Source organism: Varanus komodoensis, unplaced genomic scaffold (assembly GCF_004798865.1).
Source record: "Varanus komodoensis strain SLA01 unplaced genomic scaffold, ASM479886v1 scaffold22, whole genome shotgun sequence".
Lineage (NCBI taxonomy): Eukaryota > Metazoa > Chordata > Lepidosauria > Squamata > Varanidae > Varanus > Varanus komodoensis.
The window spans coordinates 15323449-15339684 of NW_025335606.1; the positions used below are offsets into that span (position 1 = coordinate 15323449).

The 16236-nt window shown below is 41.2% G+C and overlaps 1 protein-coding gene across 3 annotated transcripts in view; it reads left to right on the plus strand.

Annotated features, from left to right (window-relative positions):
- Positions 1-16236, plus strand: part of NIPBL (NIPBL cohesin loading factor) — a 193773-nt gene that overhangs the window by 72247 nt on the left and 105290 nt on the right. For all 3 annotated transcript variants that reach the window (XM_044431126.1, XM_044431128.1, XM_044431127.1), the window contains exons 2-3: positions 9466-9609; positions 10459-10624. In XM_044431126.1, the coding sequence (XP_044287061.1) occupies positions 9546-9609; positions 10459-10624 (230 nt within the window). In that variant the 5' untranslated portion in view covers positions 9466-9545. The remainder of the gene's footprint in view (positions 1-9465; positions 9610-10458; positions 10625-16236) is intronic.

A 16236-nucleotide genomic window follows, 5' to 3' on the forward strand; every position in this document is an offset into this window, starting at 1 on the left:
AGGTTTGTCTGGCAGGACCTGTTTTTGCGGAAGCCTTGTTGTGTGGCTGTCAACCTCCCTTCCCTATCTAGCATCACTGAATCTCTCTCTGTTATGAGCCTTTCCATTGTTTTTCCTACAATGGACATAAGGCTAACAGGTCTGTAATTCCCCATGTCCCTTCTACTACCCTTTTTGAAAATTGGGACCACTGATGCCACCCTCCAGTCCTCTGGGACTTCACCCGTTCTCCACGAGGCCTCAAAAATGGTGGCCACACTAGATGTTGTTCTGGCCTTTAAAACAGTAAATACTTTTAAAGCTTTCTTTAAAAAATATTTTAAAAGTAAATATTTTTAAAGCTTTCTTATTATACAACAGTGTATACAACATTGTACAGACAAAATCCTAAATAAATGGCATGTCCAAAACATCATTAGATTAAATTAGATGACCAGATGTACTTTATTCTTGATTATCTCAATCATTGACTTTAAATCTTTGATTTTAACCCCCCTCCCCCATAGTACTTTTTAAAAGGCATGCAAAAAGAGGGAGGAACTGGATGATCAAACAAAACCTAATCATCCCAAGCTAATCAATTAAGATAATATTCAGAGTAGTTATTATTAGTCCCTTAACATGGAGCCACATCCATTGAACAATTTAAAAATGGCATGAACAGAAGTTTAATGAGAGTGATAAAATTATCTTAAACTTAATTTTAGGACTTAGGACTGTTACCTGTATTGTTTTTAGTAAAGTGACTTAGTTTACTTTACTTTCATGTCATGCTTATTTGCAAGTTTTACTGTACTTTCTCATGTTTCACTTGTTGCATTCAGAACATTATACAACTAATACAAGAATGAGAGTTGAAGAGTAACTTGGATCTGAAAATACACCATGTGCCCTCTTGTGGACAAATGTAGACTTTCTGTGTTGAAAGACAATAATTATTTAGGTTTGTTCATATTCCATAATAACTCTAAAGTTATATATTTGCATGAATGGGAAGCTACTTATTTTACCTTTTCCTACTCCCTTGGTGTAAATTGACTAAAACCTGGATTAATTTCTTCTATTTTGAACAGACCTATTCTAAACCTCAAGAAGAGTATTCACTTACATCAGTGTTAATATCAACTTGTGTCTTCAGGTTTCTTTCATCTTGTTGCTGAAGATGTACACCTGCATTGTAGACAAGATAATGAAGGTCATGTAAAAACATTCAGTCCAGTGCTGCCTCATCTGATTCAAAGATGCTCACCAGGATTTCTAGCAGTGGTCTTTTCCATCACTTACTACCTAACCATATAATCCTGTGTGCCATTTACTTTATTGCCCTTCTCCTAATGAAATATACATGCCCACTTCCAGCTGTTTTATCTTCAGAACATCTCTAACAAAATTCTACTTAATTTAAGTAAAGTGCATCTGTAGCTTACCAGCAGAGAGCAGGGCAAAATCAGCATACAAAAGTTTTCATTTGATTATGAAGATTCTTATTTATGGTATAATTTTATTTTGATTGGCTGAAGTTTTATTAATTTTTTTAGTTGCAACTCTTAAAGCTACCAATAACTATTAACATCTTGAACTAGAAAGCCATTTATTAAGGCATTGGGACTACTTAGCACCAAATTGACTTGCACTGTAACCTGCTACCCTGGCATTGGGGTAGTACTTATATGAATATAATATCATATTCTCTTATTTTTTATTCCATATTTACCATTAGCAGTGAAACATTTGTCTATGTTAGTGGTTGATTGCTGTGTGAAAGTAATGTCTGCATACACTATGGAGTTTTAATAGCAAGAGTTTAAGCCAGTCTCTCATGTCCTATAGTTCTCTGTCATCTTTTGAAAAGACCTAGATATTTTATAGGTTTCTTAAAGTGAAGGAAACTGAAAATATTTCTGTCTTAGTATGGTTCCTGTGAACTGCATAGGACACTTTCTCGTGTATATTAATAATTGGAACCATAAAGAGAGATAAAGGGACATTGTCTATCTAGGATATTTATCTGTATGTTACCTACAGAAACAGTACCTTTTATACCACCATTGTCCAGTTTAATGAAGAACCGTAGTTGGATTAAAAAGTATATAGAGGTGCTATATATGCATCTCCCTACCATGCTGAACAACTGATAAGTGTGGTGCAGTGAGTAGAGCAGTGGTAAGCAACTAGGTTCCCTCTGTATATTTTAGAGTACAGCTTACACACTCCCAGAGCATTGGTCATGTTGCCTGGAATAGAGTGTCTGACTATATCTGGGAAGATTTTTGTTCAGTTCCACACGTAAGATGGGAAGTTCGTTTGGTGACCTTGGGCAAGTTCTTCGTCGTGGCCTCTGTGCATCACACATATGGGTTCTGCGCCTGCACAGTGCCTTTGGCCAGAAGATTAACAGCTAACAGTTTTTGGCGGGAACTCCGCTCCCCCTCCCCCCTAGCATTATATCAGGAGCTGAGTGTCCTCCATTTTCCAGTCTTTGCGACCGCCTTTCGTTGTGCCTCGTGCCACGTTGCTCTTGCTAAGATTATTACTTACCTTCTTGCTCATTCGAAAATCTCTCCTTTTTCCTACCAAGTTTGTATCCCTTGTTCTTGTTGTTAGTACTTCACTTATATTTCTTCTTAACTTTGCACCATGTTTTCCTCTTTATCGTTCCTATTAAAAAAAAAACAAAAACCAAAAATATTACTTTCCCGCTTTCCTATCTCCTTTTTTCTTCTTTCTAAGATGGCGCAACAGGTGGCGTTCCGCAAGTGCGGAAAATGCGGCCCGCATGATCTGTGCCTCCTTTGTTTGGGGGAAGGGCACAGAACCGATAAGTGCGGCCATTGTTTGGCCTTCTCTAAACAGGCGAGGAAGAACAGGGAGAACCGCCTTCGCAAACTCTTATGGGACCAGGCTCTCCTCCAATTGGACCGGCTGGTGGCTAAGCCTTCCACTGTTGTGGCCCTACCCGAAGGCCGTCCAACTTCGGCTGACCTGCCGCAACGCCCGGCCTCTTCCTCCATTGCTCTGCCCTCACGCCCTTCTGAAGAAGGCGCTCATACCATGGCCGACCAGTCTGTTTCCCTGCCGAGGAAACAAAAGGAAAAAAGAAAGCACAGCGACTCAGATTAATATCCTGTGCATAAGAAGGCCAAGAAAGATAAGATGGGCAAGCTGGTTAAGAAGCCGAAGAACCTCGAGCAGGCAAAACACCGCCACTCGGGCTTGGCCTCTTCCTTGATTCCGACCCCTGCTTCGGAACCGACCCCCTCAGTCCCGACCATCCAGGCGGCTATGAGGGTTACCCCACCGGGCTCACCGCGCCGACCGACAGCCGAACCCATTCCGGATTCAAGGCGTGGTTCCATCTCTGATGGGGAAATACGAGATTCTCCACCTAGAGTTCGATCACCAACCCCGATGGCTCCAACCCCGATGCATACTGAGATTGCCATCTCCCCTCTGAGAAGCTGTAGGAGCCGTTCCTCAGATGCGAGGTCTGATGATTGATACCACTCCAGGTACTCCTCCACTCCGAGACGGGAAGAGTACCACTCCGTAGCCTATTATCTGACCTCCAGGGGACAATCTTCACCACCAGCGCCTCAGGAACGTTTCCATTCAATGCCCAGAGACATCCCAAGGGCCCGATCTAAAGAAAGTGGCAGATCAGAGTCACCAGGAGATTCTTCCTCCAGTGTACCACCCCCCTACTGGATGGAATCCGACAAGTCTGAGGCTGACTCGACCTCACCGGATGCAGCGGTTGCTTCTCAGGGCCCGGCGTCACCCGAGGAACCGTATATATCGTTTAACTATCTGATGGCCAGACTAGTGAGATCACTCGATATAGAAGCCCACCAACAGCTGGGACCGAGCACCGATCATTTTTATGATGTGGTCAGGGGCGAACGATTCACATCTATTGCCTTGCCATTTATTACGACCTTACAGCAGGCAAAGACCCAGCCATGGGACCTCCCAGCTCACCCACAGCCGACCTCTCGTAAATACGAGTCCATGTATCAGGTGCAGGAAGAGGACATCCCGTTTCTTCTCCGTCACCCCAATTTTCCGGATGAGATGAAGTGGAGAATTGAGGAGATGCCGTTCGACAGGTCAGGTCTCTTCCATGCGAGGACGGATAGCAAATTGAAGAAAATCCATGAATCAAGGATGACGGCCCGTCGTATGGAATTGCAATCTCTACCCCGACGTAAGTGGTCATGGTCACGTCCACAGTACCGTCAACAGTTTCCGCCTCGGCAACAGCAACCGCATCAATGTCAGCAGCGTCGCAGGCAACAACCACCCCAGCGCTTCCAATAGGGCCGTTGCCGCTTTGATACGGACAGGCGACAGCGCTGATGCGACGAGCGAACCTCTCCTCTCATTCCAACTCTACGCTCCCCCCTCTCATTTGGGGATCGACTGAAGAGTCGGCTCTCCATTTGGGAGTCCATCACATCTGATGGGTGGGTGTTATCTATCATTCAGCATGGATATGGAATCGAATTCGACGTTGTGCCATCACCGAATCCTATCCGCTATACTCCGACTTCCTTGGTACTGTTAGACGAGATTCACCAACTCCTTGCTAAAGGAGCTATTCGTCGCCTGTTGTTATCGGAGGGATTCCACGGGTTCTATTCCAGATACTTTACGGTCCCGAAACGAGATGGGGGGTCTCAGACCAATATTGGACTTGAGAGCTCTCAATAGATTCATAACACCAAAGAAGTTTCGGATGACCACACTTCAAAGTATTCTCCCGTTGCTGGGAAGAGGGGATTGGTTCGCCTCATTGGATCTGAAGGATGCCTATTTTCATATTTCAATACATCCAAGTTATAGGCGTTTCCTTCGTTTTGTGGTGGACTCTGAAATCTACGAATTCAATGTGCTACCGTTTGGATTAACCACTGCACCACGGGTTTTTACAAAATGTATGGCTCCTGTCTGTGCACACCTTCAATTACGTGGAATTCAGATATACCTGTACCTTGATGATTGGTTGCTGGTCTCCGACACAGAAGCAGGACTTTCGTCTGCTGTTGAGTTTACATGTGCTCTATTGCACGATCTCGGACTCTGTATTAATCAACAGAAATCTTCTCTTCTTCCTACGCAGGTGATCAGCTTTATTGGAGCCCGGCTGGATTCTACGTTGGCAAGAGCCTTCCTTCCTCGGGACAGACGGCATGCGATTGCTCAGTGCATCGCTCGGATTTGACAAGCAAGAACCGTCCCCGCCTGGTCTATTCAGAGCCTGTTGGGACACATGTCTGCTTCCATCGCTGTGGTTCCGCATGCCAAACTCAGGCTATGTCCCCTTCAACTGTTCTTCAACAGAACGTTTCGACCACAGACAGATCCACCTACCAAACGGACTCGACTCCCAGCTTCCGTTCTTCAGTCCCTGTTATGGTGGATAGACCCAGCCAATCTGACTGTAGGCATTCCGTTTCGACCCCAGTACCCTGCAGTAACCCTCGGCACCGATGCGTCCCTGCTGGGATGGGAAGCAATTTGCTCTGATCTATGTACCCAGGGGATATGGAGTCACCGGGATTGCAGGAACCATATCAATTTTCTGGAACTTCTTGCCGTTTTCAAAGCCCTGCAATCATTCGAGGATGTGCTTCTACACCAGGTCATCCAGGTGACCTCAGACAACATGGTGACGGTCTTTTATTTGAACAAACAAGGGAGAACCCGATCCCGGAAACTAGCCTGCCTGGCCATGCAGATTTGGGACTGGTGCATACCGAGAGGTATTACTCTTCTAGCAGTTCACCTTGCGGGCACAGAAAATACAGACGCAGATCTCTTGAGCAGACATATGTCGTGGTCACATGAATGGGAGCTAGACCATCGGGTTCGCGACATGCTATTTCACCGATGGGGCCAGCCAGACATCGACCTGTTTGCCACACAACAGAACAGGGCATGCACGGCCTATTGTTCCAGAGCGGGGATGGGTCAGGACTCGCTCGGGGACGTTTTCATGATCCCCTGGACAAATATGACTTTTTATGCTTTCCCTCCGATCCCACTCATCATGAGAGTGTTGGCAAAGATCATTCACGAAGGGGCCACAGGGCTACTGATCACCCCCTGGTGGCCACGCCAGCCATGGTTCTCAACTCTCCTTCACGTCTCCCAAGAAGAATTTCTCCAACTCCCTCTTCTTCCTTATCTCGTTACCCAGAGGGAGGGCACAATCCGCCACCCAGACTTGCTGTCGCTGAAACTGACTTCATGGAGGATACGATGACCAGCTGCGATACATCGGTATCGACACCACCAACCGTCCCGGCCATTCCTGCTCAGCAGAGTCTACACCCAGACCTACAGTATATTCTCGAATCTGCGCTACGACCATCTACTAGGAAGTCGTACGCGGCAAAATGGCAGAGATTCTCTAACTTTACCAATTTACACTCGTTTCCGGCCCCCTCGGCTTCTGTTTCACAGATACTTCAGTTTCTCTTTGAATTGCATCAGTCTGGACTCAAACCTTCGTCCATAAAAGTTTATACAGCAGCGATTTCACATTACTGGGGAACTATACATGGTCTCTCCATTTTTGCTCAACCTCTGATTAAAAGATTTTTGAGAGGATTGAGTAATCTGCATCCAACTGTAAGACCTCTAATGCCTACCTGGAGTCTTTCGGTGGTTTTACAAGCGCTGACTCGATCACCTTTCGAACCCATGGCGACGATCGATCTACGCCTTGCTTCATGGAAGACTGCCTTCCTTGTTGCAGTGACTTCAGCCCGTAGATCCTCTGAACTCTGCGCCCTTCGGGTAGACACCCCTTTTCTAAATTTTCATAAGGAAAAAGTGGTTCTTCAGCTGGATCCGTCTTTCCTTCCAAAAGTCGCTACTTCGTTTCACATGCAACAGGAGATTGTTTTACCGGCATTCTTTCCAACCCCTTCGAATCCGATAGAGCGATCTCTACATATGCTGGACATTCGTCATTGCTTATCCTTTTATAGGTCCAGGACGGAGTCTGTTCGGCGTTCCAATAGACTTTTTGTGAAATATTCGGAACATGACCGAGGTTGTCCAGTCACTTCACAACATCTTTCGAAATGGATAGTAAATACAATTGTCCTGTCTTATCAGTTAGCTAAGTTGGACTTGCCATCTACTCCAAGAGGTCATTCTACAAGAGCTGTTGCTGCTTCTTCGGCCTTTGCATCAGGGGTCCCGATAGAAGATGTGTGCAGGGCGGCCATTTGGGCTACCCCGTGTACCTTCGCCAGATATTATAGACTCGATGTCCGTGCCAGGCAGGATTGCTCTTTTGGCAGAGCTGTCCTTTCTTCTGTCCTTCACTGATGACACCTCCCTCCTCCATTTGGGGTAAGCTTGTTATTCAACCCATATGTGTGATGCACAGAGGCCACGACGAAGAAGAGCAGGTTGCTTACCTGTAACTGATGTTCTTCGAGTGGCCATCTGTGCAGTCACACAACCCACCCTCCGACCCCGCTTGGTGTCATGGGTGGTCCGACTATTTCTTTCGATACTATGATCTCTTTGCTATGTGTCGTATCACTACTGAATTTGGCTATCTTGTCATACTGACAAACCTTATTATAAGAACAAATGTCTGTCTTTCAAAGACTGGAAAATGGCGGACACTCCGCTCCTTATATAATGCTAGGGGGGAGGGGGAGTGGAGTTCCCGCCAAAAACCGTTAGCTGTTAATCTTCCGGCCAAAGGCACTGCGCAGGCGCAGAACCCATATGTGTGACTGCACAGATGGCCACTCGAAGAACATCAGTTATAGGTAAGCAACCTGCTCTTATCAGCTCTCACAGCTTGTCTGGCCTCACAGGTCACTTGCAAGGATAAAAGGCTATGAGAAACAACCATATGGACTGCCCTGAGACTTCTTAGAAGAGAGGCAGATATCAATGTAGCATATAAAATTGATCAACATGATTCTAGCTTCCCTTAAAGAGCAACCATGCATGGACTGTTGAAATGAAGCCTATATATTTTTTTTATTATTATTATTATTATTATTATTATTATTATTATTATTATTATTATTATAACATTTCTATGCCGCCCCTTGCCGAAACCTCGGGATTTTGCAGATCCCCCTATTCTTTGACTTAGTTTTGTCTTAAATATTATCATTTCTTTGCAGTGTTTTGCTTTATCACTCTCAAAATAGCTAATCTGCTAAATCAACAGGTGATTTGAATTCTGATATTCTATAAATGGGTGTAACATAGTGAAACTAGTTAGATAAATTATTATAGAAGTAAAAGCAAATATTATTTGTTCAGTATTACACTTATACTAGTTATATTGTCAATTTTTGTATGTGCAGTCAGGGATGTTCATAATATTAGCCGAAGTGTTATGCTTTCTTAAATGGTTAGAATGTATAATCAATAAATTGTTTGACATCAGAGGATATCTATTTCTGAGTCATTTCTTAAATGATGTAGACATGAACCCTATTTTGAGATCATGCATGTGCACAATAGGAAGCCCATCCAGGCTTAATAACAAATGTATAATTACTAATGTGATACACATGATTAGAGAAATGTGTTTATTTCATTTACAGTTTGTGTGTTTTTAGGTGTGCAGTTATGTTATTTTATGTATACATCCAAAAAATCCTAATGTGAAAGCATGGTTCAAAGGGCAATTGCTTTCACAATTTAGGTGTAGTCCTATAGGTTGTACTTATGCTAGTCTGGAGGTTGTGAGTTCAAAACTCTCTGCCTATCCTGAAACATGCTAGCAAGAGCCAAGTAGAGCAAGCAGAGGATAAAAGCGATGTTGCCTCCATTCAGAACAGAAAATAGCTGAACAGCCCTTTCATCCAGATTTACTCTTCAGTGGTGAGGAGAGGACTAGAGAGACCATAGAATACTGCATATCCTGGTCTTTCTTCCCCTTTCCCTTCTTCTTCCCAAATATCAGCATGCCTTGTTTCCCACTTTTCCAAAAGTAAACTTTTCATGGTTTCTGGAAAAGGATAAGGGAAGGAAAATTCACAGTTGGGTCTCCTCAATGCTTAAAGTTCTGTACTCCGGAGCAGAGGAAGAGGTCTACAGCATCTTGTGATGTCCTAGACTTAAGATTGCTATCTAAATTAATGTAACCAGAAAGCTTGGCATGGCTTATTAGTGACATCTGAACAGATTCTTTTTAAAGACTTACTGCTTTTTCAGACTTGCAGGTAAACAGCTAAAACAAATCAAACTATATTTTAAGTAATCCATATGTTTGACTATAATATGGCAAGCTACCTTCCTAGAAGGAAGTGACATATGAATGCCTATAAAACTGTGTTATTGTTTAGCCTGTATGATGATACAATTGCTTTACTTTTCATAGTATTCCTCTGCAAATAAAAAAAATCAGTAAAGCTTTATGCAGACTTGGAAATCTCTTATGGCCTTTGCAAATGGAGTCTGTCTTTCTCATTCCAGTGCTTGGGAGATGGGAAGTAATGACAGCTGGCACCCGAAATAAAATCTGTGTGTAGGCACTACCATCCCAGCACTTCAGGATGAATGGGGATATGCCTCATGTTCCCATCACGACTCTTGCAGGGATCGCTAGTCTTACAGACCGTAAGTATCCCTTTTTGTTGTTAAAGTTACTCAATAGTTAATGTGTGAATAAAATTTTGAATTAAGCATCTGTTTTATTGACAAAAAGCATTGCAAAAGCTCTCTGCCATTCAGTATTGCCCACCTGACAGTATAAAATTTTATTCTTAAATTGAATGAAAACTTAGAGATAGCTGCTTGAAATTTTATCTATAGCATGGTGTTGCATCACCTAGATTCTGCTGCATCATGAAATGGTCTCCTCTTTCTTAAACTGATGATAGGAAGACATTAAAGTTTTCTTTGTCCTGGAGGAGAAAGTAACAGCATTTTATTTGGGCTCCTATTATGGATATTTAAGCACCTGCACACTTTTTTTGTAAAGTCCTCTAACAACTGTACCGAGCCCTCTCACAGGATGGAAATACAGGGAGAAAATGTCTTGCTTTGAGCATTGTCATCTTTGCTTCCCAGTTGTCAAAAGCAAGGAAGTTAAATGCATAATAATGTTTTTAAAATCCATTGAAGGGAGATGTGCACTATGATAACGGGGGGACCTATTCCTCCCCCAGACTTCTTTTGTCTGCGCAGCAGCCATTGTTGCAGGATAAATTAGTTTTGCTTTTATTTCTGATGCTTAAAAATAAGATTAATGATCATTTTACTTTACTGGTGCAGAAAAGTAAATACACAAATGTTTTACTATGTGAGTATGAAATGGACTGAAGTATTGGGAAGGTTCTGATAACCACTAATGATGTCATATGCTCCCAGTCACAGTCCAGATAGCAATACAGAGTAATATGAAAATTGTTTCTAAAAGGTTAATTTTTGTGCATTCATTAACTTTTTTTAAACCTTTCAAAATAGTTTTGAACCAACTGCCTCTTCCATCACCTTTACCTGCTACAACTACAAAAAGCCTGCTCTTTAATGGACGAATTGCAGAGGAGGTGAACTGCCTTTTGGCCTGTAGAGATGAAAATCTGGTTTCACAACTTGTACACAGCCTCAACCAGGTGTCCACAGATCACATGTATGTATTTAAAACCACATCACAAATGAAGGCCAAAACAGTTTGTCATGAATGAACATTTAGCAGACACATTAAAGACATGGTACAGTATCCAACAGTTTCATTCTGTAAACTCAAATAGCTTTTTCAGAGTTTTGCTGTATCTTTTTGTTGTGCAAGGAATAGCTCATTACACTTGTGCAACACTTGTCCCAGTGGTCGTACAAGCATAGTGTACAACTGCTTTCACATTCTCACCTGTGCAAATGCAACTTTAGTTGAATTCTTTTCTTATGCATAGTTTATTTAAAACATCTGTATGTGGCCCAATTGTGCCACAGTACCTCTGGGCTGCTCACAATTACTTCAAAACCTAGTTTCTGTTAGTGAATGATGCAATTGGATACTGTCCAATGTTAGGTTGGTTAAACTAAGTAGAATATCATATTTGACGACTACATCAGTCTGTATTTTTCTTACATGGATGCCAATTTATTTCCTAATTCAGTGTATTATTGTTTTGAAACAAATGACTTCAGTAACCTTAAGACTGTGCTCTGGAAACTATTTTGAAAGAAGCAAAATATACTTTGAATTGATTTTAAGCTTAGAGTTCTAGTAAACAGTAGGCTACTAAAACTCTTTCTCACGCTCTCTCTCTCTCTTTCTCTCTTGGGACTGAAAAAGTTAAACAGATTAAACATCTTGTTATAACCTACAGCTAATTACATCCTGTGTAATTACAAGTGGGAGAGTTGAAAATAATTTTTGCCAAGAATGTCAAATTTTGAATTTTTGAAAAGAATGTCAAAACTGAGCACTTCTAAGGATCCTTAGACTCTAGGACTTTAATAATAAAGTGATAAGTATGAGTTTGTAACTGATTAAGCTAGAATTTTAATAAAGCATCCTAATGGTCAACAACATTAATGCTAAAGTAATATGGGTGCCCCCACCCCATGTACATCTTAATATGGTCAGGGGGGTTGATAGTGTCAGAGAAGCTGAGAGCAATGCCACCAGGAGGCCAGACTGTCTCACTAGACTGGCCTCCTAGCAGGGTCATCCAAAGCAGAATGGTCAAAGCAGAGACAGCAGACTACCCACTTTCTTCAGGAGTTACTGTCATATCAGCAGCAGATAATATCTAACTCTGGTTAGTCCTGCATAGAAGAAGGCAATGGTAAATCATTTCTGAATTTTCTTATATTGAAAACCTATGATGAAGCAATCCAAAATGGAAAAAGTGATAGTACCAGAAAATGAGACCCCTGATCAGAAGGCATTCAACAAGCTGCTGGGAAAAAGCAAAGTACAAGTACAAATGACACTGTTGTGAATGAAGTAACTAGTTCAAAGTTGAAAGGAAGTCTACTGGCTGACATGTATAGAGGGGAAAGAAAAGTCCAATGCTGCACAACACATACAGTTGGAACATGGAATATCAAAATATAAATTGTGGCAAACTGGAAATGATAAAGCAAAAAATGGAGCAGATGAACATTTCAGCATGTGGTGTAAGTGAATTGTAGTGGACTGGAAGGAAACATTTTTAGTTAAACAAACACAAGGTGTTTTATTCCATGCTTCAAGCAACCAGTCAAATAGGTGTATATATGGATGTCATGAGATGGCCAATACAGAAATCAAATTGACTATGTAATTCAAAGTAGAAGGTGAAGAAGTGATACTCTTAATGCCGAAAGAAGCAGATTGTGGTAGTGACCATAAATCTTTAATAGTAAAAATCAGGGTCAAGCTGAAAAATATCACTAACAGAATCATAGTGCCGAAATACAATTTAATTAACATTCCTGGGGAATTTAAAGTCTTCATAAAGATTATATTTGCATTAATCAACATCTTTATTATTAATTTCATTTCCATACTTCCCAGTAGCTGAAGCTCTCTTGATTATGCTAAGAGCTGTGAGCCAGAAGAGCTGTGGACTGAAATGAGAGACATTATTAGGGAAGAATGCTGAAAGACCATTCTTGTAGCAGTAAGAATGAAAAGACCTAGATGGATGATAGAAGAAACACTCAAAATTGCTAAAGACAAACAGTGACAGAAATAGAGTCAGAATGCTGAATGCAACTTTTCAGTGATTATCTCTGAACTATTACAATAACTAGTGCTAAGCTATAGAAGAGAACAACAAAGTAGGATAAACAAGGTACCTCTTCGAGAAGAGCCAAAAAATCAAAAGGAAATGCAAACAGAGATTCTGAATGCTGGAAAACAAACAAGGGAACATACTATCTGACCAGGAAGAAATGAAAGAAGGTAGAAAGAATATACAGAAGAACTATAGAGAAGGGATGAAAGGATGGAATACTCCTTCAAAAAGGAACCCTATGAGGAAGAGTCTTCAATATTAGAAAATAAAATGAAAACTGTTTTTGAAAGCAGTTGGAAGGAATAACGCTCTTGGAGTAAATAGGATACTAATTGAACTATTCCAATCTTCAGAGAATGAATCAGTGTAACTCCTAATAAGAATATGCCAACTAATATGAAAAACAAAACAAGAAAAGAAATGAAAAGAAATGTACCAACCATAGAACCATTGCACTAATTTCCCATGTAAGCAAAGTGATGCTCAATGTGCTGCAATAAAGACTTTTACTTACGTATATGGAGTGAGAAATGACTGATGTTCAGACTGGATTCTGAAAAGGAAGAGGAACTAGAGATCATATCACAAACATAAATTGACTACTGGAGTATACTAGTGATTTTCAGAAGAAGCTCTGTTTATAAACTACAGCAAAACCTTTGACTTTATAGATTATGAAAAGCTTTGGATGGTCCTGAAAGACCATCAGCACTTGTCATGTTGCTTAACCTGTAGAAGCTCATGTTAGTACAGAATGTGGAGAAACAGAATGGTTTCTCATAGGCAAAAGCATCAGATAAGGTTGCATTTTATCTTGCTCTCTGTTCAGTCTACATGCAGAACATATAAAGAAAGCTGGATTAGAATTATATGAAGGAATGAAAATTAGTGGAAGACTCATCAATAATTTAGGATCTGCAGATGCTACCATACTACTGGTAACAATGACTTGAAAAGATTCCTGATGTGAAAGAAGTATATGCAAAAGCAGGATTCCAGTTGTATATTAAAACAAAAATCACAACTACAGAAAAATTATACAACTTCACTGTTAACAGTGAGGAAATTGAAATTGTGAAAAATTTTACATCCCTCAGCTTAGTCATCAATTCAAATAGAGACTGCTGCCAAGAAACTTGAAAAAGCCCGACACTTGGAAGGGCAGCAGTGAAGGAAGTAGAAAAAATAATTAAGTGTAAGGATACCTTTTGCTGGAGACCAGAGTAAAAATCATCTACATTATTGTATTTCTGATCAGTATGTGTGGCTGAAAAAGTAGGACAGTGAAGAAAGCTGACAGGAGGAAAATTGATGTGTTTTAACTATTGTGCTGAAGGAAAGATTTGTGAATATCCTGACCTGAAAGAAAAACGAGCAAGTGGGTTGTGGATCAAATCAAAGCAGAACTTTCCCTAGAAGCAAAAATGATGGAAGCGAAGCTATTGTATTTTGAGTGCATCATGAGAAGGCAAGACTCACTGGAGAAGACAAATCATGCTAGGAAACATTGAAGACAGAAGAAGAAAAGGAAGACCAAATAAGAGACAGGTTGACTCCTTAAAGGAAGCCAAAGCTTTGGACTTTGAAGGACAAGCAGAGCTGTAATGGATAGGACATTTTGGAGGTCCTTCATTCATAGGGTTACCATAAGTTGGAAATAACTTTTGGTATATAAATACAATGTGGATGGAATGATGGATTTCAGTATCCTTTTCTTGATTGTGAAGAATCTTTGGCATGTGAAAGAAATTTTCAATATACAGATGTATGATCTAAATACATTTTAAAAGCTTGATCTGAACTGGGGACATTGTCAGAACTCAACTGGCAGTATGCATCCCCAGGACTGAAAGCAAGGTATAACTGATCAAAGAAACTTCATCAAAGCATGATCAAAAGTCCTGTTAGGCTGTTGTCTGCAGATCCTGAGATCATATCTGAGATTGGATCTAAAGGCAGCCCAGGTGGCTTTTCTCACTCCAAGTTGGATTGATGCCAGGACAGTATTTTCTAACCAGAGGCACAATTTGCAGCATGATGCCCAGTAGGGGAGCATAGAAAAATTCCACCTGCAGAATTTAATCAGCTAGATACAAAACCAGGGGAAGCAAGATAATGCAAGACAAGACAAACCTCCGCATCTTGATTCTGGAATGAACAATAAAATCAACCAGAATCTCAGTGAAATCATGGCTGGTCAGTCAAGGAAGACTTGTTGACATAAAAGATTTTTGCAGAAGGTACTGAAAGCAACACAGTGTTGATGCCTGACTGATCTCCAGAGTCAGGAAGTTACACAGAAAGAGAGCTTCCCCACTGAAGACTTTTCCTTGGATACACTCCAGTTGGGCCATAAATCAATGCAGAACCACTAGGCACCTGCCATCTGATGACCTCAGTGACCAAGCAGATTGATAAGAAAGAAGGCAGTCTCTCAAATTAATATAAGGCAGGTGGCTTCAAGCCCCCTAATGACCACTTACAGTAGCTTTATATAGATGTTGTACAGCACTGGCACTCTGTCAAGCCCCTAGTATTACTCTCATCCTCAGGTAATATCAGAATCTGTGTAGCACTGCCTGAAATGCACAGTTCATTGATGGTCAATAGTAACACTTAGAGATTGAATAGAATTAGCAGGGTTACACTTCCCCATCCCTCTCCTGAAAAAGAGTATTCATCAAAGTGACCATGGCTTATTTGGTCCATATCAAGGTTGAAACAATGGAATGAATCTACCTGATCAGTAAACTCTGAAAATGCCTGTTCACCATGACCCCTCAAGTACCTCATCTAAGAAGTGGGTATATGCAACGGAGTGTTACTTGTTCAATACCATTATTGAGGGTTTTTTTTCTGGGAGTGATCATTCTACTGCTTTCTTAAGGGGTACTTGGAATTGCCCCTTTGTGCAGGGATGAATTTACCCACCTAGCCACAGACCTTAGCTAGTTTTTATTAGCCAGGAAAGGTAAGGATCAAAAGGACACATGATTGGTCACAGTACTGCAAGCACCATGTTCACATGATCATACTGCAGCTATTGAAATTGAACAGATAAAATCAGACAGATGGCATTGTCACATACTTCGACTGGAAATGTGCTAACAATACCATCAAGTTTGCTGTGAAAAGTAGCTACTTTGTACTCAAAGTGCAGTGCAAAAAGGACATGATGGTTGATGAAGGCGGCAGGGCTCCATTTACCCCAGAACACCTGAAACAGTGTAATGAAGGCAGCAAGATAATACTTTTTTGTTGCCCATACTGGCATGCAGTAGGTATGATAATGCTCTCTAGAGCATATTCTTTCACCTCCACATTGAATCTTACACCATTCGTACTCTAGCTGACATCCAGCCTTTTTCATTGACAGCAGTTCCTCAGTATATCAATGAACAAACAGACTTCACAGTGCTGGAAAGGATGCTTAAAATTAAATAAGTCAATTATCCTCCACATTCTCCATTCTATAAGGGCCTCAGCTGGCTCACCAGCTTTATCCATTGGAAAA